The following is a 27952-nucleotide window of genomic DNA, read 5'->3' on the forward strand; positions in this document are numbered from 1 at the left end:
CCGCATTGCCGGCAGTAAGTCGGATTCGTTTCCAGTGAGAGTTGGACTCCACCAAGGCTTCCCTTTGTCACTGATTCTGTTCATGACCTTTATGGCCAGAATTTCTAGGCGCAGCCGACGTGTTGAAGGGGTCCGGTTTGATAACAGTATCACATCACTGCTTTTTGCAGATGAAGTGGTTCTGATGGCTTCATCAAACCGTGATCTCCAACCTTCGCTGGAACAGTTCGCAGCCGAGTGTCAAGCAACTGGGATGAAAATCAGCACCTCCAAATCTGAGGCCATGGTCCTCAGTCAGAAAAGGGTGAATTGTCCTCTCCAGATCGGGAATGAGATCCTGCCCCAAGTGGAGTAGTTCAAGTATCTTGGGGTCTTGCTCACAAGTGAGGGAAGAATGGAGGTGGAGATCGACAGGCGGATCGGTGCAGCGCCTGCAGTGATGCCGACTCTGTATTGGTCTATCATGGTGAAGAAGGAGATATACTGGTCGAGCTACGTTCCTACCCTCACCTACGGTCACGAGCTGTGGGTCAAGAGTCAACCCGCTGCTCCTCCGCATCGAGAGGAACCAGATGAGGTGGCTCGGGGATCTGGTTAGGATGCCTCCCCGACGCCACGGGCGGGAGGCCCCGGGATGACCGAGGACACGCTGGAGAGACTACATTTCTTGACTGGCCTGGGAACGCCTTGGGATCCACCTGGAAGAGCTGGACGAAGTGGCTGGGGAGAGGGAAGTCTGGGCTTCCCTGCTTAAGCTGCTGCCCCCGTGACCCGCCCTTGGATAAGCGGAGGAAAATGGATGGATGGATGGATGTGTTACCTTTAGTGTTGCATTCTATGGGAAAGGTCGACCTTCCCAACATGGCTGATATATAGTGACGTCGGTTAGCCGGGCTGCTTAATTGCGCTGGCGTTTCGCCCCAATCATATCGATGGCGCTGACGACTTTGTCCCTACTAGCTTAGCGGTGCCGTCGGGTACAGATCACGTGACTTTTTCTTAAAGCGAAACGCGCATGGACAAATAGTGTTGCCGGACTATTTGGCCATTTGCTTCATGGGGTGTTCGGAAAAACAGTTTAGCAGATTGTTATCGTCCCTCAAATCAGCTTGACAGTGCTAAGCGTCTGTTTACTGTCACCACGCCTTGGACAAAGAAATCTCGCCGTCAAAACATCCACATGAGCCCAATTTCATAGTTTCTGGCCACTGACCTGTAGCCAATGGATCGCTATTGGCGCTCAAAAAATCACGGATAACTGCTGGAGCTAACGGTTTGGCTAGTAGCTGAGCTAGCTGTTGTCATTCTCAGCACATCCACTCAAAGGCAGATGGACGTTTCGCCTTTCATCCGAGCAGGGTTCATCAGTTCAGGCACGAGCATCGGTAGGACAAATAACTGAAATAGCTGTCAGGGGTGAGGGGGGAGCCGCCGCCTCCGCTCTCCAGAGGGTCCATCGGCCGCCGGCTGATGCAGCGATGCGGCACCACTGGTTGTTCCTCGGGGCTTGCGGCTGGGTGCTGCTCATCCTCGTGTTTGTCACCAAGTTCATTAGCCACAGAGCTGTCGATGGTCGGTCCTCCTTTCTGTGATGGCTTAAGTGTTCTCCCCCACTTACAACATATGATATGTTACAGAATATGATGAAGAGAGGCTCGGTGGTCAGAGTTCGACTGTGTCGGGACACACGGCGGCGAAGCTTCCACTGCCCTCTGCAGAAAAAACGGTTTCGCAGCAACCGGATCAGGTAATGAGCAAAACAATGGAAGCCATGACTAGTTCATTTTGATTGACTTATTACGTGTATGGGGCGGGGGGAGTGGAGGGCTCAGTCTTCAGCTGCCCCCACGGTGGCTGAATGGGACTCCGTTGTTGGGAAGAGACTACAACTGCTCTCAGCTGTATGCAACAACAGCAGCCTCAGGAATTTGACTCGCATCCCAATCAGCAAGTTTGTACTGGACCGCATCTTTGTCTGCGACAAGCACAACATCTTATTCTGTCAGACACCCAAAGTGGGCAACACGCAATGGAAGAAGGTCCTAATCACCCTCAACGGTACATCGCGGACACTTTGGTTCACATGCGCCGTCAACTCATCTGCTGACTTCTTGTGTTGTCGTTGTTGTTGACAGGAGCCTTTTCCGGCGTGGAGGAGATCCCAGAGAACCTGGTCCACGACCATGAGAAGAACGGCCTACCTCGCCTCTCATCACTAACGCCGCAGGAAATTACACACAGGTTAGTCACAGGGATGGCAGTCATACAGCCACCGCCCCCTGAGCATACAAATTAGATTACATTTTCCATTGTGGAGGTAGTGCTCCATCACCAAGCCACCCAATGGACCTGATGTCCAGTAACACATTAACATACATGCAAATCAGTCCTCTTGAACTCAAAATAGGCCATTTAGGTAAATCGTATAGATCAGATGAGTTTTTCCTGGGGGGGGGGGTCGTCGCTGACGTCATAGGCTGTTTTGTACTCCTTCAACACTGGCAGCTAGATCCATTCCACACATCCATCATCCACACACAGATGTAATTTCTGAATATTACTCCACGGCGGACTCATATGCGAGTGCATTGGCCTGAGGTTCCACCTGTGTGCTCGGGACCTGCTTGGATAAGTCACAGGAGTTGACGAGACCAGAAAAAACACTTCCGCCGCTTCTGCTGCTAAGAAGTAACGGTACTTTTACCCCGTTACAATGACGTAAATGCCGCTCGCTACTTTTATTTATCAATTATTGCTTATTTATTAACTATTTTGTGCGCGAGACTACGCCTTCGACTTCCACATTGGGCACTGTTTGCGCCAATCCGATTTCAGCACTAGTGACGTTTAAGTCTAGTTCACCAATCAAACGACACTACAGTCACATGACCTAACATAACCTCTTCTATTGGGCTTCCCGGGCATAGGTATTAACACTAGTAAGCCAGCCTGGCTGATATTTGTGTCTACATGGCGGCCATGTTAGGAAGGTCGTCGTTACCATGAAGGCAACTGCGTGCTTATATTTAGACGAACAAAAACAACAGCTTTCATGTATTGTAGTATTTGTCTGCCCAAATGTAGATATTTCAGATCACTTATAACTTGAGAAAACACAGTGCAGTAAATTGCAAATGTTTTTTTAAAATTGTTTGTGCCATTTACTCAGTACATGAGTAATTATTTCACTGTGTACTTTTTAAGTCTTTTTTTGGAGGACAACTTTTTACTTTTACTTGAGTCACATTATTGCCCCCTTGTGAGGATAAAGCGGTACAGACAATGGATGGATGGATGGACATTATTGTCAAGTAAAAGTACTCTTACTTGCGAACAATATTTGGCTACTCTGCCCACCTCTGGAGCAGACATCCTCTATTGCTATTCTTATGTTAAAGCAAAATTTTTGCTCATCAGATCAGCCCGTGTCATATTTGTTGCACTGGTCTTTTGTATTTTCGCATTGAGGTGCTGCAGGTTGTAGCCCTGGTTGTGGTCCCAGCGGAACCACGACGCACACATCGGCGACAAGAGCTGATCCGGTAGTACATCTTGTATTAATTAGGAAACAAGCCAACAATTATCTAATTAGTTTATGGATGTTAATGTTAAATGTATTAAGCAACATAGCGATGTTAGGGATTAAGTCACAACACAGAATGAACTAACTTCAAATTCAGAAATGGCCAATAAAAACAGAAAAATACTGAACTTAATATTTTCCTGGAGGTTGCATTTGGGATTAGCCTTTGAAGTTTGTAATAGTGAAAAATGAAGTGACATACAATGATTTTAATCAATTCTTTTTCAGAATGAGAGTGGTTAAAGAGAAGGATGCTATTCATGTGGCACAGCTTGAAACAGCCATCAGGTGCAGGTAAAGATGTGCCTGGCTCAAGTTGGAGGCCAGAACAAAAAAGCAAAGAAATGAGGCAAATTTTAATCTTAAATGAGGCAAATTTTAATCTTAAATTTGTACATCAATATGTACTTGAGCGGTGTAAAGAAATGTTTTTCTGCGTGAAGAAAATTGGTTTATTTGGCCTTATTGTACGCTTCAGAGTCTTCCAGATTGCATCATTTATGTTAAAATCAAAAACATTCTCTGCAGGGGTCCAGGGGATCCACCAAGATCCCCCCCGACAATGTTTTTTTTTTTTTTGGTCACCTTTTTCATGCTTTTGGTGTTTGCATGTCTGCATTAAGCATTTCCGGTGCAGGTCAGATGGCATAACAGTTTCCACTGTCAATATGTTACAAGCTACTGGAACACCATCTGACTGAAAAATAACCTCTGTCGTTAAATGTGTGATAACTAGGGGTGTAATGGTATACCTGTATGTTATTGTCCTGAACCGGTCACGGTACGGATTTCATGGTTCGGTGCACGCAGAACCAGCCTGAGTGCATGGCAGTATCCGCACTCCAAACCAAGTGGTGGTAATGCGCCTAAAACTGTTTACTAACGCCTTATACAACAAAACAGTTAAAGCACAAAAGGTGGCGTCATGGTTAGTTTGCATCACCAATAAGAGCTAGACGGCCCGCTTTTTTCATTAAAGTCAACTGTGTGGGAAAATTGTACCTCAACTGATGGCATGTGAGTAGTGGATCGGACAAGGAGAGTGTGTTGGTGTTGTTAGATAATTGTGTGGTATGTGCACAGAAAAGTCCAAAATGCTAACGCTTATTGGACGGCATCACTCTGACTCCGATCAGCGGAGAGAGGTAAAAAAAAAAAAAAGTGTCTAAAATCAGACAGGGATAAAGAAATTACTGAAGCTATTGACATTTACATTTCCGTCCATATGCAGTCATATACGACCCGGGTTTCAAGTATTTATGAAAAGAACTCAAACCTCATTACAACGTCCCATCCTGTGCACACATAAGCCATTTTGTGGTTCCTTTCATTTAAAAGGTGTGCACGAGCAGTTGTCCGCTGCACCCACTGTTGCACTAACAACAGATGGATGGATTTCCTGTGCCAGTGACTGCACACGTCATAAACACGGAGTGGGAAATAATAGATCCTGTCCTATTAATGGGCTCTGTGTATGAACACCACACTAGCACCTATCTTGCTGAGAAGCTAAAAGAGTCAGTAGCGGAGTTGAAAATTGAAAAGCTCAGGACCATTGCAGTGACCACAGATAAAGCAAGAAACATTGTTAATGCTGTCAGAGAACCAGAACTGGATCCACAAATTGGATGCGTTGCCCATTCCTTAAATTTAGCATCACAGAAAGCAATGGCATAAAGCAGCTGTATAGGTCACATGACTTGCCGGACCCATCCCTATTGGCAATCTGATTTATCTGGTTTTCCTTGTTTAGCAGATGGTCAGCTTTCGCCATTCAAATCAGATTGACAGTGCAGGGTCCGAAATACTCAATATTTTTTTCCATGGCAATTATTGCTATATTCCTAATTATTTTTGTAAAGCAATTGCTGAGATTTATTATTATTATTATGATTATTTATTTATTTGCTCTTTTGTTCGTCTCAGAGGGGCCAGCTCTTGTCGTGAGGGCTCCAAACCCTGGGAAAACCACTTCATTTTGAGCATTTCCACAACCATAGGATTGGCATACATTTAAAAAAAGTGTACCACCACCATATCAAAGTATCATTTATGATTAGTCACACTACTGTGCAAATTATTTACTAGCAAAACAAACAAATACCCCTTTAAGATCATAGTCCAAAACAAAACATGGATAAATCATTACTACTGCAGTTATTGCACTTCATTTTAATGATAGTTGGTTTTCCGATACAATCCACTTTAAAGGAGTCTGGGCTTTTTAATTTTGCAAATATCTTCATATGTCTAAGCTATAAACAGGGTTTAGATTAATAGATAGACAGATTTGTTAGCTTTGGTAGCTTTATAACAAAGTTATTAAAACCTTGGCACATGACTGTTTGTTATAATAATGTTATAATCTTTTCAGTAGGCCCAATAGACGTGGTGGCCACTCCACTGACAAGACACAATGTATAATTTAATTATTATAATTTGAAATTTAATAATCAAATACCTAATAAGTATGTTATTTACAGTGCATATAAAATATGCAATGTATTTCTTTCCGAAAGGCATATTAGTAGTAGTAGTATTAAGCCAATGTAGACAGTACACACCGACTGAGTAGGTTTAATCTTCACAAATGATCTATAATAGTAAAGACCCCTCCATGTCGCAAAGCTACAGAAATATACAACTTGTTCTTTACTGATTAGCATACTACATTGTGGGTAATCGCTCAGAGGCAAGTTATCAATTTAGCAGGACACAGGGATAAATAACTGGAGAGGCAGGTATTTTTTCCCCAATTTCCCAATCTATAAGGGCTAATGGGCACGCTGGCCCTGGGCTGGGATGTTTTTATTTTAGGAATTACGGTAAATCGTCTGGGTCTTGTCAACTATGCGATTGCCATCTCTTTTCTCAACCGGGTAGCTGATATGCTGCCTTGCGGCTAACCTCTGCAATTTTAGTGTTATGAGTAGTACTAGACATGTTTGCTCCTTTCCTCCACTTTGCTCTACTCACATAATTGAATGAGCATTAACGCTGGACAGTTTTGCTCACTCTGGTCAGATGACTATCACTGTAATAAGTAGTAACAGTTGATGGAAGCTTCCTGAAGAACTTCATCTTAATCACAATCAATTTGATTTTTTTTTTAATTCACTAAAAATGTTGCTCCTTAGAGGCTCTGTAAAGTGAAAATAAATATGCTTTGTAACTTTGACCCACCACAGAGAAGAGTGTTGTTAACAACCCCAGACCAAATTTGATTGATTAAAAAAATTATCGACTTTGTGGTCGTGTCATCGGACTTGCGGCCGCATGTCTTGGACACTCGGGTGAAGAGAGGGGCGGAGCTGTCAACTGATCACCACCTGGTGGTGAGTTGGCTCCGATGGTGGGGGAAGATGCCGGTCCGACGTGGCAGGCCCAAACGTATTGTGAGGGTCTGCTGGGAACGTCTGGCAGAATCCCCTGTCAGAAGGAGTTTCAACTCCCACCTCCGACAGAACTTTGCTCATGTTCCGGGGGAGGCGGGGGACATCGAGTCCGAGTGGACCATGTTCCGCGCCTCCATTGCTGAGGCGGCCGACCGGAGCTGTGGCCGTAAGGTGGTCGGTGCCTGTCGTGGCGGCAATCCCCGAACCCGTTGGTGGACACCAACGGTGAGGGATGCCGTCAAGCTGAAGAAGGAGTCCTATCGGGCCTTTTTGGCCTGTGGGACTCCTGAGGCAGCTGATGGGTACCGGCTGGCCAAGCGGAATGCAGCTCTGGTGGTCGCTGAAGCAAAAACCCGGGCATGGGAGGAGTTCGGTGAGGCCATGGAGAAAGACTTCCGGACGGCTTCGAGGAAATTCTGGTCCACCATCCGACGTCTCAGGAGAGGAAAGCAGTGCACCACCAACACTGTGTATAGTGGGGATGGGGCGCTGCTGACCTCGACTCGGGACGTTGTGAGTCGGTGGGGAGAATACTTCGAAGACCTCCTCAATTCCACCGACACGCCTTCCCATGGGGAAGCAGAGTGTGGGTTCTCTGAGGCGGGCTCTCCTATCTCTGGGTTTGAGGTCACCGAGGTAGTTAAAAAGCTCCTCGGTGGCAGGGCCCCGGGGGTGGATGAGATTCGCCCGGAGTTCCTAAAGGCTCTGGATGTTGTGGGGCTGTCCTGGTTGACACGCCTCTGCAACATCGCGTGGACATCGGGGACAGTGCCTCTGGATTGGCAGACTGGGGTGGTGGTCCCCCTTTTTAAGAAGGGGGACCGGAGGGTGTGTTCCAACTACAGGGGGATCACACTGCTCAGCCTCCCTGGTAAGGTCTATTCAGGGGTGCTGGAGAGGAGGGTCCGTCGGGAAGTCAAGTCTCAGATTCAGGAGGAGCAGTGTGGTTTTCGTCCTGGCCGTGGCAGCAGTGGACCAGCTCTACACCCTCGGCAGGGTCCTCGAGGGTGCATGGGAGTTCGCCCAACCAGTCTATATGTGTTTTGTGGACTTGGAGAAGGCGTTCGACCGTGTCCCTCGGGGAGTCCTGTGGAGAGTGCTTCGGGAGTATGGGGTACCGAACCCCCTGATACGGGCTGTTCGGTCCCTGTACGACCGGAGTCAGAGTTTGGTCCGCATATCCGGCAGTAAGTCGGACTCGTTCCCGGTGAGGGTTGGACTCTGCCAAGGCTGCCCTTTGTCGCCGATTCTGTTCATAACTTTTATGGACAGAATTTCTAGGCGCAGCCGAGGCGTAGAGGGGGTCCGGTTTGGTGGCCTCAGTATTGCATCTCTGCTTTTTGCAGATGATGTGGTTCTGTTGGCTTCATCAAGCCGTGACCTCCAACTCTCATTGGAGCAGTTCGCAGCCGAGTGTGAAGCGGCTGGGATGAGAATCAGCACCTCCAAATCTGAGACCATGGTCCTCAGTCGGGAAAGGGTGGCATGCCATCTCCAGGTCGGGGATGAGATCCTGCCCCAAGTGGAGGAATTCAAGTATCTTGGGGTCTTGTTCACGAGTGAGGGAAGAATGGAACGGGACATCGACAGGCGGATCGGTGCAGCGTCTGCAGTGATGCGGACTTTGTATCGGTCCGTTGTGGTAAAGAAAGAGTTAAGCCGAAAGGCGAAGCTCTCAATTTACCGGTCGATCTTCGTTCCTACCCTCACCTATGGTCATGAGCTGTGGGTCGTGACCGAAAGAACAAGATCCCGGATACAAGCGGCCGAAATGAGTTTCCTCCGCAGGGTGTCCGGGCTCTCCCTTAGAGATAGGGTGAGAAGCTCGGTCATCCGGGAGGATCTCAGAGTAGAGCCGCTACTCCTCCGCATTGAGAGGAGCCAGATGAGGTGGCTGGGGCATCTGATTCGGATGCCTCCCGGACGCCTCCCTGGTGAGGTGTTCCGGGCATGTCCCACCGGGAGGAGACCCCGGGGACAACCCAGGACGCGCTGGAGAGACTACATCCTTCGGCTGGCCTGGGAACGCCTCGGGATCCCCCCGGAAGAGCTGGATGAAGTGGCTGGGGAGAGGGTAGTCTGGGCGTCCCTGCTGAAGCTACTGCCCCCGCGACCCGACCCGGATAAGCGGTAGAGAATGGATGGATGGATGGATGTTGCTCCTTAGAGGCTCTGTAAAGTGAAAATAAATATGCTTTGTAACTTTGACCCACCACAGAGAAGAGTGTTATTAACAACCCCAGACCAAATTTGATTGATTAAAAAAATAAAATAAAATGAGGCTTCAAAATCATGAAAAATCAGGCCAGTCTTTCAGCTCTAGAACACTGGGCGGATCTGGTGAATGTGCCGTAAACATGCGGCGCTCGGCATTCACCTGTCACTCAAATGTGTTTGTACGTCTAGCATATGTTTAACCTCCCTATATGTTGGAGCTGTGAAAATGTATCCTCTTAAAGCCTGGAATATATCCTTCACAGTTGTCACACGTTTAACACACAAATATAGGCTCCTTGTCCGGGTGTGTAATTGAGACGCACCTGTTTCTGCCTGTGTAACTGAGACGCATCCGTTGCTGCAGTGCTCCCATACTAGGAAGTAACGCACTGGATTCAATCAGGGCAGGCTTCATGTGCAGGTATGTATGTGGTGTATTTCCAAGAAAAATGCTTGTAATTCCTTTTACTTCGCTTGATTTTTAAGTTAGCACACAGCAATTAGCACTTGCAAGGCTACTGTAGCGTATATTGGTTGGGTAAAAGCTTAAGTACTTTGGGAAAAGGAAAAGTCGGGAATTAGACGCCTGCGTCTACTTCCGGAGTGATCCAATGACCTTTGGACGGTTACAATCAAACTATTTGTCTTGTGTAGGGCACCACATCTCTTTTTATATTTGCAAATTTTGAGAAAAGCGATGGGAAAAAAAACTATCAATCTCTGTTATCTAGAAGGCTTTCTACATGGATGGAAATACTAGTTCTCGATTACAGCGGTTTTACTATTTCACTCAAACACACAAAGTACACAACAGGAAGTGGAATTTTAGAGAGACTTTAATTAAATCTACAAGGGAAACAATGCACAGGAACTTTACTACAAAAAAGTACAGATAAACATTCGTAAAGAAGGCTGAACCCGTGGCGCAAGTGTGGAATGAGGATGTGCGGTGAGCAATGCAAGAGCTGGGAATTTCTGTGACCGTTAGTTTAAGCCCAATTATGCACCAGTTTGTACTTGGTAATCAGCAAGTTGTACTCATGTTGCGCAGAACAAAAATTAGGCAGGCGGGTCAATCCTTCCGATGGCTGGGCAAAGGCGTTGACAGGTTGGTTTGAAAGAAAAAAAAGGAGGAAATGGGAGGAAAAAAAAAAAAAAAAAAGCAAGTGTACAGTGGCCGAAGTGCCTGGGTGACGTTGTTCACCACGTGCTCAAAGAAAATGCAAATCCTTCCTGCCGGATTCCTCTTTGTGGTGGTAACTCACCCTCACACCAAAGTGTAGTTGGGGCATTGGCGCAATAATGCCGTGGCTAGGAAGATTTGGCCAGGCCTAGCCCATTTTGGCTCGCCTCCCCCACCTCGTGGTGAGGAGTGGGGCTTCTTGGCTGGGAGCCAGCGTCTTCGGCGGAGCAGGACAACAAGAGAAGCAAAGAACAAGAGGCTTTAGGTCTTTTGTACTAAGAAAAAGGCAAGAGCGGGAAGCACAGACCACGGCTCTGATATTGCATTTCACTATAGAATTATCTGTGGTCTAAAACCAGTGGATCTAAAATATATGAAATCAATTCCCAGCTTTTGCATTGTCTCACACACCATGGTTAATCTATGCAATGAGTGTTTCAACCTTATTTGGTGGCTAAGAACCCTTAATGTGCATTATGTAACATTTTCATCTTGTCTGAGGTAAAGACGATCATCTTATTCGGTTGACAGGCAGATTTGGCAGCAGACCTGAAAGAAACGGTCATTAGTGACATTGATATCATGATGTACAGAGGGAACATTCGTGCAAAGTTCGTAAAATATCAAAACAGACATTTAGCGCGGTAAAACTGTGATATCAATTTCAAGCTTGCAGTGACTCTTAAACACCAGCGGGTGTCGCCTGTGCTCCACCAATTATCTCAGCGCGTCCGGTGGGACATAAAAAGTGACCCAAGGTTGGTTGTAATTTCTCTGGAAGAGTTCCTGCGAAGGTCTGTGAGTAATAGTTCAATTTGTGGCCTGTCTAACTAATAAATAATTTTTTTTCAATGGTCCCGAACTGTCACATTTGAAAAGAGAGTTTCCCAAATTCTTGGTCATTGGATCAGTTCGCAGAAAAGGTCTTTGTTGGATAAACCAGTAAGAATGGCTGGGGGAGGACTCTTGACCAGTTCATGGCTCAGGTGACATAAACCAGATTTCCTGTGTCTTGTGGAAACAGACTGGTTCGTTGAGGGTCAGAAGGGAGGAATGCCAAGGTTATCAGCTTGTGGGGTGCTGTCGAGGCGTGTTCCATAGGCTGTATTCGCTACAATACTTTCCACTTCATCTCTTCTTTGCTTCCTTTTTTATGTCCCATATCTAGTCCCTCCTTTCCATAGTGCCCCTAGTAGTTGTATGCGGCACCACAGTATGTGTGTTGTTTTTCTACAACTTTAAAAAAAAAAAGTTTAAAATCTCCGTCTGGTGGACAGCAGATGAAAAGGAGGCTAGCGATAAATTAACATTAAAGATGCGTGTTTGCAACTCGCGGCAAATCACTGTGCATTTCGAAGCCTTTTAAGCTGGTTAGCTTAGCTTTTACTAGACAATAACAACGACAGCAGAGTACCCTCGAAGGGAAACTCGGGTGAACAAGAGAATAAGCAACATCAACAACTGGATGGTGCTTCAAGGCTCAGGTTTCTGCTCCAATGAGCAGGTTTGTTTATTTATTTAGCTCTCTATGTACTATTAACAGTATTCCTAAAAGATTTTCCTCATGAAAATCTCACAGTGCTTCGTTTCTAGCCATTAGTATTTAACTGTTTAGAATAGGGATTCTCAAACTTTGGGTCCAACTAGGGGACACCTTACAGTGGAGGCATTTTTCCAAGGACCGGGTCATAATTCCTACACCAATTAAACTCTTCAATCAATCTCTTTTCTAGGGAAAAAATTGCCCCGATAATAAAATCATAACGAAAAATAGTATAAATAACAATAATTAGCTGTTTTACCCTCTGCTTTATTGCAAAACAATACAATCAATCCACCAATAAAGCAATAAATCAACTTTTATTCAGCAGACCCATAGTCCATTAGAAACACATATATTACAGTAAACAATATAACATAAAAGTAGATCAGGAAAATCTTCATATTTAATTTAGTGTTTATCCGATTCCCTTACAAGAAACAAGAATTTAAGAAACTTCACCTGCGTTGTCCAGTATGCACTGTCCAGTATGCAGGTATTTATTTAAATAAAAGTTACTGACTCAATTTCCAGCAACGGAATCGTTTCTGATTGTATCGTTGCTAAAACAAATCGCTACACCCCTAATAAACAGGATATGTACATTGTGTTTTACAATAATAGTTACCTAAGTAATTGTTAAGGGTTACGTTCCTGAAACAGTGACAGTGACGGTCTCGGCGAGGCAGCGCAAAGCATCACGATGCTTGCTGCTGCTTCCCAGAATTCCTTGCGGTACTCTTAACTACAGGTTGTAGAAAATCAAGCTAAACGTTGCTCTTTACTTGCATTTGTTCCATATTGTTGGCCCAACCCGTTCCATATAGTTTAATATGTGCATTATGTGCATTAGCTATACAGTGGAACCTCAATAAAACCCACTAATAGGGGAAGCGGTGCGTGGGGGGTGCTGTGGGGGGGGGGGAGGGGGGGTATAGCGTTTTTTGAAAGAAAGTTCATTTTCATTCAAGAGTGCCAGGTTTTGCTAGGGACTTGAGGACAAAACCCATCTGGACACACTATATGCAAGCGTTCATATGTCGGGAATGAACGTCATATTTGGCAACCACTGTTCGTGTTTACATTTGGCAGGCATGTCGCAGCAGCCTGTATGCGTGAGGTGCGTTAAGGGACACTGTGTAAATGGGTGTAAATGTGTTGTGTTGTGTGTTTTTGTAATGCATAATTGTAAAAATTGATTACTAGGAAAATTATGATTTGTAACAGAATGCTTTAGTTAAAACACACTGCAATAATACGGAATTTTTGTTTATAAGAGATAAAATATTTTCTCAGTATAGTCAGCCAGGGCTGCAAGGAATGCAGTTATCAATGTCCTTTCACCATCGTTCGTGTCACACTGTGTTGCGCTGTTTCTGTTCACACATTCGGGACAAAAGTCCTGTTTTTGTTTTAATTCCTCATTTTAAAAAAGACGATTGAAGCAACAATTTTTTTCTCATGTTTTTGAGATTGGAGGGTGAAGCTGCAGCTGGCTACTAGTGCGGACTGAATGGGTGGCAACAATGAGGAAATGCCAGTATTTTTAGGTTAATAGCCTGTCAGCAACATATTTGAAAAATAAAGAACTATGCACGAGTTAGGTTTTGGAACGGTTAACTGAACTTTAAACTAGTTCACGCAGAACTACAGAAAATGAACTTTTCCAACACTGACAGTACTCATCATAGGGTAGTCGCTTTCATGAGCTGCGAGGAATTAGTGTGCTTCCTAGTTCCAAATCTGTTGCAAAAGGCGAACAAATTGTTTTACTGTACCAAAAATAACATGTTCCAGACTCCAGAGATTTCTTTTGTATTCCTCAGAGTTAACACCGCAGCCATGCCGCTTTCTCACTCTGCACTCTACGCACAATAGATATAACATGTCAATGCGCCACATTCAACATGGCTGCCACGTAGGCATAGGTGGCACGTCTTTTGGAATTGGATCTAGTCATATTGTATGTCTGTGACCCGGAAATACGTCAGTCCCGTTCTCTGCCTGCATTGCGCCGCAGCGCCAGTAAACAACAGCGATCAATTCTGGAACTAAAAGATTTTGTCAACGGCATTTTAAGTAACAATTGGAAACAGTTTTTGGACACATTGTTCGAAACCGACAGGCAGTTTTATCGGATATCCGTTATATTGGGGTCCGTTTTATCGAGGTTCACTGTACTGTATGTTGAGCATGAAACTGTCACTGTGGCTTGTTTGTTAACCAGTGCCCTACCAGTCATGTTCACTGGATTACTAAGCAATTTGTTAATTTAGCAAATGCGTGAGTTGAAATTGCTCAGAAAGATTTATTTTTCTGAAAAGTAAAACATTTTTTTTTATGTATGTATGTAATCCATACATACAAAGAGTAGAACAAATAAGAACAAATAAGATCAGAAATTAAGTTATGTGTAATAAAGAGAGTATTGAACACGCCAACTGGTATTTATTTAATACTTTGTACAAAAGCCTTTGTTTGCAATGAGAGGTTCAAGACGCCTCCTAGTCGCATGCATTGCCCTAGGGTGATTTTGGCCCATTCCAGCATCGAGCTGGGGAGGACACTCGACCAGGTGATCCTGCTCTCTGGCCCGCCATGCTTTTCTCCCGCTCATTATTCCCCTGTGACCGTCTCGCCTCACCGCCAGCAGTTTCTCCAATTTGAATGCACTACACTCCACCACACACAATCACGGTACATGGATAATGGTTGCCAGTGGGTGTGCTGGCTCCGGAACTACACAAGTTGACTAACATGCATGTGATATGGTTTTCATTCACTAATAAGATCGATAGACACACAATAGGCTTTAATTACTTGTGCTGGGATCACTAACAACCACACAGGTTATGCTAACACTCACAGGTTCTTACAGGTGTTTAGACACTAAAAAAAGAATCCCACCGCACCACCTGTGAGTTGCACTGCCTTGCTCATTCTCCCAGATCCTGTCCTGCCCTTTTATATCCTCTCTTTTCTATACAGGTTGGCCAGGCAGAGGGATAGAGATGGGAAGGATGTGCAGCAGGTTAGGGTGGTTTAGGTTTTACATTTCAGAAAACCAATTAACAAAAGCCAAAACACTTTTACACTTCAGAAAACACATGAACAAAAGCAGAAACACTGAAAAAAGACAAAGCAAATTACAATTGAGACAACCCGGAAAAGGAATGTCCCATTTCACAGACATTCTTAGATATCCCACAGCCTTTCTCGGCAAGACCCGCCCCGCTTCAACATTATTGGCTCCTGCATCGCGGGAAGGGTAGGCTACGCAGATGTAATGAAATGTCCATCCCAAATAGCGATTGTATATATGGATGCCCTGAACAGCGAGCCTGTATAGGCGTTTGATGCTGTGTATACAATATATTGTACTTGATAACATTTCTTAAACCATAAAAAGATAGATTAAGAGTTAAGGAAGAAGCAGGTTGCTAAAGAGAGAGGATGCTGGCGAGAATTAAAGGGAAAGTGTGGATATTTGTATGGAAGCTGCCGGCTCCATTCATTTTTGAATGTACCGAGCGAGGGATCTACCTTGCATACATTCTGGTCACAAGCTATGTTTTTCATCGACAGGCACATTATACATTATGAATATAGTTTAGCATTGATGTTAAACAACATTTGATGCTTTACATACTATTTATATGGCTTGAGCCGAATGTATTTTCACCGTAGGGGAAAGCTGTACATTTTGATTGAATATAGGCTGGGACGATCGGTCGGCCACTGGTTTTTGATGCGATTTAAAATTATAATCGCCGTTGCACGGCATCTTCACATGGGATGGGACGTGAAGACCAGAATCTATGCAAGGTAGATCCCTCGCTCGGCACGTTAAAAAATGAATGGAGCCGGCAGCTTGATGTTTAACATGTTACTTTTGACTATAAAATAGTGCTACTTTTCCATTTGCACAGGCAAAACAACAGCAAAAACATCTGCAACTTACCGCAAGGTGTTTTCTCAAGTTTTAAATGGGCTGAAATATGCTGCATGTTAAAGCTGTTGTTTATTGTAGTCTGTTGCGCGCAGCTGTCACGACTCACTTTGATTGGACCGCAAAGCCCAATGCCCAATAGAAGACTTTCAGTGGGGAGGTGACATTCTTGTGTCGTTTGATTGGTGAAGTTGAGTCAAACATCACTGTGGTAAACACAGTGGGTTGGAACAATGGCCCCCGACATGCAAGTCAAAAATTAAAGTCTAAAAATAGATCGCAATTATTTATCAATGAAAGGAGCAAGCGGCATGTAGATTATTGTAACTGAGTAAAAGTACCGTTTCTGCTAAACATATATATCCACCCATTATCTGAGCTGCTTATCCTCACAAGGGTCGCAGGAGCGCTGGAGCCTATCCCAGCTATCAACGTACAGGAGGCCTGGTACACCCTGAACTGGTCGTCAGGCAATCGCAGGGCACATATAAACAAACAACCATTCGCACTCACATTCACACCTACAGGCAATTTAGAGTCTTCAATGAACCTACCATGGATGTTTTTGGGATGTGGGAGGAATCCGGAGTGCCCAGACAAAACCCACGCAGGCACGGCGAGAACATGCAAACTCCACATAGGTGGGGCTGGGATTAGAACCCCGGTCCTCAGAACTGTGAGGCAGACGCCCTAACCAGTCGCTCACCGTGCCGCTTAACATATATACTTGAGTAAAATTAAAAAGTATGCTTCATTAAGACTAATTGACAAGTACAATTCATGCAAAATGTTATTTGAGTAAATGTGGCGCGTTACTACCCACATCTGACTGTAGTACAGTGATTCCCAACCAGTGTGCCATGAGAGATTATCAGGTTTGCCGCAGGGAAACATCCAGTTTTTCTTAATTGGTCTGAAAATTATTTTATTTACTACGAATAATGTGTCTTTTTAAACTATGCCTGGTGACGTATAGTGACAGGCAGAACGATGAATTCCACCAGATGGCAGAAGTAACAATTAATGAGCTATTTTAGTTTGATGGTATGTCGTGAGATTTTTTTCTCATGTGTTACAGTAAGTGCGGCCAAGGTTTTGCTTGCATGTCCTCTTGCCACCATTAGGAGATGCTCTCCTTCTCCGACCTGTTCGTTGCAGAAGTAGAGAGGATAAAGAGGAGTGGAAAGGAAGTTTGCTGGGGCTTCTCTTTTCAGACATGGATCATGGCATGAAGTTGGTGGTGAAGCCAGTTCCTTTATTTGTTTACCTGTTCTGAGGGGAAAAGGTTTAATTGGTTCATACTCATTTTGTTTGACGGTGAAGGTTTCCCAGTGAAAATGGCCATTTAATGCTTTTTGCAAGTGATTTGGTTATGTTTTAGAACATTTTAAAGGTACCGGTAATATTTAAACAGCTTGTGTTTGGCCTCAAATCTCATAGACCACATATGAAATAAGGGACACACTTTCCTTAGAGATGATGGATAATGGATCATAAAATGATGCTTACGTATCAATTTTCTATGTGGATAGAAGTTCTTCAATAGTTTGTGGTGGTGAACAATCAATTGCTTCAGATATAGGCTTGTCATACCTACAGTGAGAGAATGCATGTGTTCATCATGTTTTTGTTTTCCATTTAAGATTCAGACTGCAAGGACTCTCATATCTGCTATTTAAAAAGAAGCCAAATACAAAACGAAGGCTCCTTTTCCCCAAAACAATGTTATATACAATGTTGTCCGCAGAAATGTGTACAAATTCACAAGTGCAACATCATAAGACACAAAAGTTCAGCAAATGACTCAAGCCCACACAGGCACGGGGAGAACATGCAAACTCCACACAGGCGGGGCTGGGGATTGAACCCGTTTCCTCAGAACTGTGATGCTGACGCTCTAACCAGTCGGCGTGTGCGTGTGTGTGGTGTGTGTGTGTACGGAAAGTATTCAGACCCCCTTAAATTTTTCACTCTTGGTTATATTGCAGCCATTTGCTAAAATCATTTAAGTTCATTTTTTCCCTTAATGTACACACAGCTCCCCATATTGACAGGAAAAAAAACTGGATTGTTGAAATTTTTGTAGAAGTAGAAGCACGATTTTGAGCTAATACAACCATGAGTCTTTTTGGGAATGATGCAACAGGTTTTTCACACCTGGATTTGGGGATCCTCTGCCATTCCTCCTTGCAGATCCTCTTCAGCTCTGCCAGGTTGGATGGTGAACGTTGGTGGACAGCCATTGTCAGATCTTTCCAGAGATACTCAATTGGGTTTAAGTCAGGGATCAGCCATTCAAAAACAGTCACCGAGTTGTTCTGAAGCCACCCCTTCGTTGTTTTAGCTGTGTGCTTAGGGTCATTGTCTTGTTGGAAGGTGAACCTTCGGCCCAGTCTGAAGTTCTGAGCACTCTGAAGAAGGTTTTCGTCCAGGATATCCCTGTACTTGGCCACATTCATCTTTCCTTCGATTGCAACGAGTTGTCCTGTCCCTGCAGCTGAAAAACACCCCCATAGCATGATGCTGCCACCACCATGCTTCACTGTTGGAACAGTATTGGACAGGTGATGAGCAGTGCCTGGTTTTCTCCACACATACTGGTTAGAATTACGGCCAAAAAGTTCTATCTTGGTCTCATCAGAGCAGAGAATCTTATTTCTCACCATCTAGGAGTCTTTCAGGTGTTTTTTTTGCAAACTCCAAGCAGGCTTTCATTTGTCTTGCACTGAAGAGAGGCTTCCGTTGGGCCACTCTGCCATAAAGCCCTGACTGGTGGAGGGCTACAGTGATGGTTAACTTTCTAGAACTTTCACCCATCTCCCGACTGCATCTATGGAGCTCAGCCACAGTGATCTTTGGGTTCTTCATTACCTCTCTCACCAAGGCTCTTCTCCCGCAATTGCTCAGTTTGACCGGACGGCCAGCTCTAGGAAGGGGTTCTGATCGTCCCAAACGTCTTCCATTTAAGGATTACGGAGGCCACTGTGCTCTTAAGAACCTTAAGTGCAGCAGAAATCTTTTTGTAACCTCGGCCAGATCTGTGCCTTGCCACAATTCTTTCTCTGAGCTCTTCAGGCAGTTCCTTTGACCTCATGATTCTCATTTGCTCTGACATGCACTGTGAGCTGTAAGGTCTTATATAGACAGGTGTGTGGCTTTCCTAATCAAGTCCGATTAGTATAAGCAAACACAGCTGGACTCCAATGAAGGTGTAGAACCATCTTAAGGATGATCAGAAGAAATGGACAGCATCCGAGTTAAATATATGAGTGTCACAGCAAAGGGTCTGAATACTTTTTTAACAAATCTGCAAAATATCAACAAATCCATTTTTTTTTTCTGTCAATATGGGGTGCTGTGTGTACATTAATGAGGAGAAATGAACTTAAATGATTTTAGCAAATGGCTGCAATATAACAGTGAAAATTTTCAGGGGGTTGAATACTTTCCGTACCAACTATATGTGTGTGTGTGTGTGTGTATATATATATATATACATATATATATATATATATACACATACATACACCCACCCACACACACAGACTTTACAGCTCACAGTGCATGTCAGAGCAAATGAGAATCGTGAGGTCAAAGGAACTCCCTGAAGAGCTCAGAGACACATTTGTGGCAAGGCACAGATCTGGCCAAGGTAACAAAAATATTTCTGCTGCACTTAAGGTTCCTAAGACCATAGTGGCTTCCATAATCCTGAAAATGGAAGATGTTTGGGAGGACAGCACCCTTCCTTGAGCTGGCCGTCAGGCCTAACTGAGCAATCACGGGAGAAGAGCCTTGGTGCGAGAGGTAAAGAATAACCCAAAGATCACTGTGGCTGAGCTACAGAGATGGAGATGGGAGAAAGATCTAGAAAGTCAATAATCACTGCAGCCCTCCACCAGTCGGGGCTTTATGGCAGAATGGCCCGACGGAAGTCTCTCCTCAGTGCAAGACACATGAAAGCCCGCATGGAGTTTGCTAAAAAAAAAAAAAAAAAAAAAACACCTGAAGGACTCCAAGATGGTGAGAAATAAGATTTTCTGCTCTGATGAGACCAAGATAGATCTTTTTGGCCTTAATTCTAAGCGGTATGTGTGGAGAAAACCAGACACTGCTCATCACCTGTCGAATACAGTCCCAACAGTGAAGCATGACGGTGGTCTTTTTTTTTTTCAACTGCAGGGACAGGACGACTGGTTGCAATTGAACAAAAGATGAATGCGGTTAAGTACACGGATATCCTGGACGAAAATCTTCTCCTGAGTGCTCAGGACCTCAGACTGGGCCGAAGGTTCACCTTCCAACAAGACAATGACCCTAAGCACACAGCTAACATAACGAAGGAGTAGCTTCAGAACAACTACGTGACTGTTCTTGAATAGCCCAGCCGGAGTCCAGCTGTGTTTGATTATACTGATTGGACTTGATTAGGAAAGCCACACACCTGTCTATATAAGACCTTACAGCGCACAGAGCATGTCAGAGCAAATGAGAATCATGAGGTCAAAGGAACTGGAGAGGATCTGCGAGGAGGAATGGCAGAGAATCCCCAAATCCAGGTGTGAAAAACTTGTTGCATCATTCCCAAAAAGACTCACGGCTGTATTAGCTCAAAAGGGTGCTTCTACTAAATACTGAGCAAACAGACTGAATACTTATGGCTTTATGTTTCAGTTTTTCTTTTTTAATAAATCTGCAAAAACGTCAATGGCTGTGTGATATTTCAGTTTTTCTTTTTTAATAAATCTGCAAAAATTTCAACAATTCCGTTTTTTTCTGTCAATATGGGGTGCTGTGTGTACACTAATAAGGAAAAAAATTCACTTAAATTATTTTAGCAAATGACTGCAATATAACAAAGAGTGGAAAATGTAAGGGGTCTGAATACTTTTTGTACCCACTGTGTAATTGTTCACAGAATGGCTTGAATGAGTTGGACATGTTGAAGTTGGAAATGTTTGAGTCGGTTGAGAAACGTTGAAGGAGGATGTGTAGGAAAAATATGGGTATTTTAATATGGAAAATGTGAAATGTGGGAGAAAAAAATAGCAATTTGGATAATGAGGGAATTTGGGGAATGTCCGCCGCGTGGTGGTCCCCCGCCTTCAATCATTCCCACTATGGACAGCCATTATGGAGGTTACAGCAGACACTCCCCCCGTATCTCTTCCCTCAATGGGCCTACCCTCCCACCCATGTCTGGACGCATGCCTACTTCCTGGCCCCCGTTCATGGAAAACTCCAAACCGTGGGCCTACTATTCCCATTGGGACGACAAGCGAGATAAGGACAGAGAGTGGCCCGAGAGAGGACGCTTGAGCGTGAGCATGAGCGAGAGAGAGAGAGAGAGAGCAAGAGATCAGGAGTGAGATGACAGCCCCTCAGTGATCTGATACACCAGTGAGGGGGAGCGGTATCGTTACCGCGAGTACCAGGAACGTGGTTACACGGACCGCCATCGCGAGCGGGCAAGCCGTGAGAAGGAGGATCGGCATCGGGGGAAAGACGAGGGACGCCACAAGTCGTCTTGCAGCAGGAGGCGGCAGCCACAGGAGGCACAAGCGCAAGAGGAGCAAGGGGGGGACCAAGAGGCCAGCGAGGACATGGGCCCAGACCAAGAGAACCAAGAGGCCATGGAGTGAGCGGCACCTGTTTTTCTTTTTCCCCCTTTCTTTCTCTCTCCTTCCGTCTGTCTGTCCGTGTGTTTGTCTAACCCACTAAAGACGAGAGAGAAAAAATGGAAGCCACAGTGATAGATGCGTCCTGTCACTTTTCTTGACATCAATCTCCATTCGCCGCTCAGTGCCGTTTTCCTTCTTTGCTGTCGCTTGCAGCAGAGGAGGTGGTGAAGGAGCATCCATTTTGTATCTCTTCACCACTGGAGACCTCGTTGCCTCAGCCTCCTCCCGACACGGTCCTTGTTTCCTTACTCTTTGTTTTGTCATGATGATTCATGTTGTGTATGTAGTTCCAGAGTTTGTCAACTTCAAATAAAAAAAAAATTTGGATTTAAAAAAAAAAATTAATAATAATAAAGGCACGGCACAGTTTCCTCCCACATTCCAAAACATGCATGGTAGGCTAATTGATTATTCTAAAATTGCCCAAAGGTGTGAATGTGAGTGTGAATGGTTGTTTGTTTATATGTGCCCTGCGATTAGCTGGCGACCAGTTCAGGGTGTACCCCGCCTCTTGCTCAGAGTCAGCTGGGATAGGCTCCTGCACGTCCGCGACCCCAGTGAGGATAAGTGGTATGGAAAATACATAGATGGATGTATGAATGTTGAAGCAGGAGGAAGTAATGTAGAATTTTTCATAATGTGGGAAAAATGTGGGTATTTAATGTGGAAAACAATTTGGGTAATGTGGGAAATATTTTGTTGTTTGAATTGGTCAAAAAACGTGGAAGGAGGAGGGAATGTAGAATGTCTTAATGAGGGGGGGAAATATGGGTATTTGAATGTGAAAGAATGTGGGGAATGTGGAAAATATTTTGTAGTTAGTGCCGAAACAGTTCAATAGTCACACACATATTTAATGTATCCAAATCTCTAAAGCTTAAACTCTGTGCAGATGACACCAATATTTTTCACAACAGTCATAACTATAACAAGCGGCACGGTGGTCCACAGTTCTGAGGACCTTGGTTCAATCCCCGGCCCCGCCTGTGTGGAGTTTGCATGTTCTCCCCGTGCCTGCGTGGGTTTTCTCCGGGCACCCCGGTTTCCTCCCACATCCCAAAAACATGCATGGTAGGCTATTTGAAGACTCTAAATTGCCCGTAGGTGTGAATGTGAGTGCGGATGGTTGTTTGTTTGTATGTGCCCTGCAATTGGCTTGCAACAGTTTAGGGTGTACCCCGCTTCCTGCCTGAAGATAGCTGGGATAGTCTCCAGCTCTCCCGCGACCCTTGTGAGGATAAGCGGCTCATAAAATGGATGGATGGATAACTATAACAAACTCATTAGTACTGTCTACTTAATAAAATAAAGTGGATGAACATGAATAGACTATCACTAAATTTTAATAAAACTAAAGCTATGATATTTGGCAATCTTATAATAAAATCATTACCACCAATTATTATTATTGAAAATGTCCAAAATGAAAATGTAGATGATTTAATTCTTGGGAATTATAAAAGAGAGTGAATTATCATGGAAATCCCACGCCAGACACATAAAAACAAAAGTGTAAAAAAGCCTGTCAATAATTAACAAAATGAAACATTACCTTGATAAAAATACACGACGTACACATATTGTTCCTTGGCACTCCCTTCACCTATTGTGTTGAGGTTTGGGGAAACACCTACCAATGCGCAATTAATCCATCGATTATATTAAACAAAACAGCACTGCTAACCATCCACAACATTGGATTCTAAGAACATAATCATTTTATTCAGTACAAGTTTCTAAAGATTCCTGATCTTCTAAAATATTCTACAATAATTATTTTATTCAAAGCATTCAACAACTTGTTACCAAGTAACTTAAAAAGTTGGTTTAAAATAATAGAGCGCAGTCACAAAAAGGGTAAGGAGATTTCAAATTACCCAATTTCCGAACTACCCGTAAGAGTTTCTGTGTCTGTATGTGGTGTGACATTGCGGAATAGTCTGGATACATATTGCAAGCTATGCCAAAATATTCATAAATTAAAACTATTGTATAAACATATTGTTTGGTTGCAGTATGGGGAGAAGGGGTGTCAATAGACAGCAATTCTTTTTTTTTTGCAGTACTGCTTTGTGGTTGTTGTTTCTTTACTATTGTTGGCATGTGCTGCCTGTAATTATTGTTGATATATTAAGTCCATTGCCATTGTAAACCCCTCCTGGAAGCTGTCACCCTATCGTGGTGGAGGGGTGATGATCCTAATGATCCTAGGAGCTAGGTTGTCTGGGGCTTCACGCCCCTGGTAGGGTCACCCATGGCAAACAGGTCCTAGGTGAGGGACCAGACAAAGCATGGCAAAAAGACCCCTATGATGAAAGATGTTAATGGATTGAGGTTTCTCTTACACGGATGGGGGTCACCGGGCCCCCCTCTGGAGCCAGGCCTGGAGGTGGGGCTCGAAGGCGAGCGCCTGGTGTCCAGGCATGCACCCATGGGGCCCGGCTGGGCACAGCTCGAAAGGGTAACGTGGGTCCCCCTTTCTATGGGCTCACCACCTGTGGGAGGTGCCACAGGGGTCGGGTGCAGTGTGAGCTGGGCTGTGGCCGAAGGCAGGGACCTTGGCGATCCGATCCCCGGCTACAGAAGCTGGCTCTAGGGGCGTGGAATGTCACCTCTCTGGCAGGGAAGGAGCCCGAGCTGGTGTGTGAGGTCGAGAAGTTCCAAATAGATATAGTCGGGCTCGCCTCCACACACTGTTTGGGCTCTGGTACCAGTCCTCTCAAGAGGGGTTGGACTCTCTTCCACTCTGGTGTTGCCCACAGTGAGAGGCGCCGAGCAGGTGTGGGTATAATTATTGCCCCCCCGGCTCTGCGCCTGTACGTTGGGGTTCAGCCTGGTGGACAAGAGGGTAGCCTCCCTCCGCCTTCAGGTGGGTCCTGGCTGTTGTTTGTGCCTATGGACCAAACAGCAGTTCAGAGTACCCACCCTTTTTGGAGTCCTTAGACGGGGTGCTGGAGAGCGCTCCCGCTGGGGACTCCATCGTTCTGCTGGGGGACTTCAATGCTCACGTGGGCAATGACAGTGAGACCTGGAAGGGCGTGATTGGGAGAAACGACCTTGTGGTTGTGTCATCGGACATGCGGCCACGTCTTGGATATTCGGGTGAAGAACTGATCACCACCTGGTGGTGAGTTGGCTCCGATGGTGGGGGAAGATGCCGGTCAGACGTAGCAGGCCCAAACCTATTGTGAGGTTCTGCTGCGAACGTGTGGCAGAATCCCCTGAATCCCCAGAAGGAGTCGGGAAGTCGAATCTCAGATTCAGGAGGTGCAGTGTGGTTTTTGTCCTGGCCGTGGAACAGTGGACCCGCTCTACACCTTCGGCAGGGTCCTCGAGGGAGTTTGCCCAGCCAGTCTACGTGTGTTTTGTGGACTTGGAGAAGGCGTTCGACCGTGTCCCTCGGGGAGTCCTGTGGGGGGTGCTTCGGGAGTATGGGGTACCGAACCCCCTGATACGGGCTGTTCGGTCCCTGTACGACCGGAGTCAGAGTTTGGTCCGCATATCCGGCAGTAAGTCGGACTCATTTCCAGGGAGGGTTGGACGCTGCCAAGGCTGCCCTTTGTCACAGATTCTGTTCATAACTTTTATGAACAGAATTTCAAGGCGCAGCCGAGGCGTAGATGGCCTCTGGTTTGGTGGCCTCAGAATTGCATCTCTACTTATTGCAGATGATGTGGTTCTGTTGGCTTCTTCAAGCTGTGATCTGCAACTCTCACTGGAGCGATTTGCAACCAAGTGTGCAGCGGCTGGGACGAGAATCAGCACCTCCAAATCTGACACCACAGTCCTCAGTCCGAAAAGGGTGGCATGCCCTCTCCAGGTCAGGGATGAGATCCTGCCCCAAGTGGAGGAGTTCAAGTATCTTGTTCACGAGTGAGGGAAGAATGGAACGGGAGATCGATAGGCGCATCGATGCAGCGTCTGCAGTGATGCGACTCTGTATTGGTCCGTTGTGGTAAGAAGAAGCTAAGCCAAAAAGCGAAGCTCTTAATTTACCGGTGGATCTACATTCCTACCCTCACCTATGGTCACGAGCTGTGGGTCGTGACCGAAAGGACAAGATCCCGGATACAAGCGGCCAAAACGAGTTTCCTCCGCAGGGTGTCCGGGCTCTCCCTTAGAGAGAGGGTGAGAAGCTCGGTCATCCGGGGGGAGCTCAGAGTAGAGCCACTGCTCCTCCACATTGAGAGGAGCCAGATGATGTGGCTGTGGCATCTGATTCGGATGCCTCTCGGATGAGGCGAGGTATTCCGGGCACGTCCCACCGGAAGAAGACCCCGGGGACGACCCAGGACACGCTGGAGAGACTACGTCTTGGGATCCCCCCAGAAGAGCTGGATGAAGTGGCTGGGGAGAGAGAAGTCTGGGCGGCCCTGCTAAAGCTACTGCCCCGCAACCCGACCACGGATAGGCGGTGGAAAATGGATGGATGGATGGCATTACCATTGTTGGTATCCGAAAATCTCTAGTACTATGGTTGATATCCTGTTTTATTGTAATGTAAGATTTACATTTTTATACATTATTAGTAAGATATAAAAATCTTTGATTGTAATGGCCTGTGGCTTGATGAAACTCTGAGAAAGGTAAAAGATACAGTTACTCATTATGTTATTATATCAATGAGACACGGGGTGGGACTAAAGTTTTATTCTTCCCACTCCGTTTTGGACAAAGTGATCTTACCGTGTCTGCAGTTTTTGTTTAGTTATTTTTTTCTGTGTTACTTCTTTGCTGTTTATACAATTTTGGCAACATGATCATTATTTATATTACATTGTGAAAAGAAAAATGCTCACCTGCCAAAAATAAAACACATTACAATACATATACCTGTATATACAAAACTGTCTAAATTCTCTGCCTGTCTGACGGTCTGTGTTTCTGTCTGCTGTAGCTAGCATGTATGTTCTCCCCTGTTCTATTCATTAACATGACAATTTCCCATCAGTAAACAGCAAGACAATTTGAAATCACGGACTTCATTAGTGCAAGACCTTGTATAGGTTTCATGAAAGGTGCCGTAGAAGATAAATAAGCATTATGCTTGCATGGTTGCCTATTGAGTAGGCAAATGGTGGCAGTACAGTGAACCAGCGGTTAACACATCCGCCTCAAGAGTACTGAGGTTGGATCCAAAATGTTTATTCGTCATATGCACAGTACAAGCAGTAGAAGTGAGCTATGAAATTATTTCTTTGCTAGTCTTCCTCCCCTTAAAGAATAATAATTAAAAAAAACAATAAATTTACAATTTAAACCAATTTTAAGCTTAAGTCAGTTTTCATCCTTCAGAGTATTTACTAGTTTTGTTTTGCTCAACAGGTTAAAGAATTACTTTAAGTTTTTCATCGTGAGAGATCCATTCGAGCGTCTGATATCTGCCTTCAATGACAAGTTTATAAAGAACCCCCGCTCTGAGCCTTGGTACCGGCATGACATCGCTCCCGCCATCATCCGCAAATACCGCAGAAGCCATCGTGACAGTGACCATGCAGCGTCTGGCTTACACTTTGAGGAATTTGTCCGTTACCTGGGGGACGTTGAGGGCCGCCGCCGGATGGATCGTCAGTTTGGCAGGCACATCATTCACTGGATGACGTATGCAGAGTTGTGTGCGCCATGTGACATCCACTACGATGTCATAGGACACCACGAGACGCTGGAGCGAGATGCTGCCCACATCTTGAGGAGAGCAGGCATTGAGCAGCTGGTGTCCTACCCGGCCATCCCTCCTGGCATCACACGCTACAATAAGACCAAGATTGAGCGTTACTTCTCAGGAATCACCAAACGGGACATCAGGCGCCTGTACGCGCGCTACCAGGGTGACTTTCACTTATTTGGATACCCAACACCTGACTTTCTACTTAACTGACATTAATTAATCATACGGAATCTGTTCCTAATCTTTGGGGCTGATTGTGTGTTACACCGCACATCTAACAAGTGCAGTGTCAGAACTATTAACACAATAGTCACTCAAATGCGAGATATTGTTGTAGTAGCAATGACAAGCTAGTATCAGTACACTGTATGGATTGCAAGGTTTGAGCCTATCAGAATGAACTTTTATACATTTTTTGTACACTTGAGAGGATGTGGTAGAATGGTAATAAAGTGAAGGAGCAAAGAACCTAATAATTAAGTTCGGACACAGCCAGACTTGCAACATTGTCCCACTCCACGATGGAGTCATTGTTCTCGATGGCAAAAGCTCACACCATTCTTTTAGGCTGGTAGTCACAATGACCTAGCTCAGCATTTTAGAATGATTAGAAGTGTATGCAGTGTAGAAATGAAGGATGGAAACGGTCCTGTATACAGCCGGTGTTACTGCCACATACAGGGCCACCCTACTGGATGGTTTTGTTTTGGTCAGAACAATAAACACACAAACACAA

At 45.0% G+C, this 27952-nt stretch overlaps 1 protein-coding gene across 2 annotated transcripts; it reads left to right on the forward strand.

The window, feature by feature from the left end:
- The first annotated feature begins 939 nt into the window (after positions 1-939).
- chst10 (carbohydrate sulfotransferase 10) lies at positions 940-27952 on the forward strand. Of its 2 annotated transcripts, none has more exons than XM_061799071.1 (5): positions 940-1572; positions 1638-1747; positions 1826-2058; positions 2136-2241; positions 26874-27952. In XM_061799071.1, the coding sequence occupies exons 1-5, from the start codon at positions 1471-1473 to the stop codon at positions 27424-27426; spliced, it is 1104 nt and encodes a 367-aa protein (XP_061655055.1). In that variant the 5' UTR covers positions 940-1470; the 3' UTR covers positions 27427-27952. The 2 variants fall into 2 exon arrangements, with proteins under 2 accessions (XP_061655055.1, XP_061655063.1); XM_061799079.1 differs by having other exon boundaries at positions 941-1572; positions 1821-2058.

Source organism: Phyllopteryx taeniolatus, chromosome 1 (assembly GCF_024500385.1).
Source record: "Phyllopteryx taeniolatus isolate TA_2022b chromosome 1, UOR_Ptae_1.2, whole genome shotgun sequence".
Lineage (NCBI taxonomy): Eukaryota > Metazoa > Chordata > Actinopteri > Syngnathiformes > Syngnathidae > Phyllopteryx > Phyllopteryx taeniolatus.

Bases quoted from the DNA above. Each gene is read 5' to 3' on its own strand.
- chst10 (XM_061799071.1), top strand. From the start codon at position 1,471: ATGCAGCGATGCGGCACCACTGGTTGTTCCTCGGGGCTTGCGGCTGGG. The intron at 1,573-1,637 runs GTCGGTCCTCCT...GATATGTTACAG, and splicing joins TAGCCACAGAGCTGTCGATG to AATATGATGAAGAGAGGCTC. The intron at 1,748-1,825 runs GTAATGAGCAAA...GGGGGAGTGGAG, and splicing joins TTTCGCAGCAACCGGATCAG to GGCTCAGTCTTCAGCTGCCC.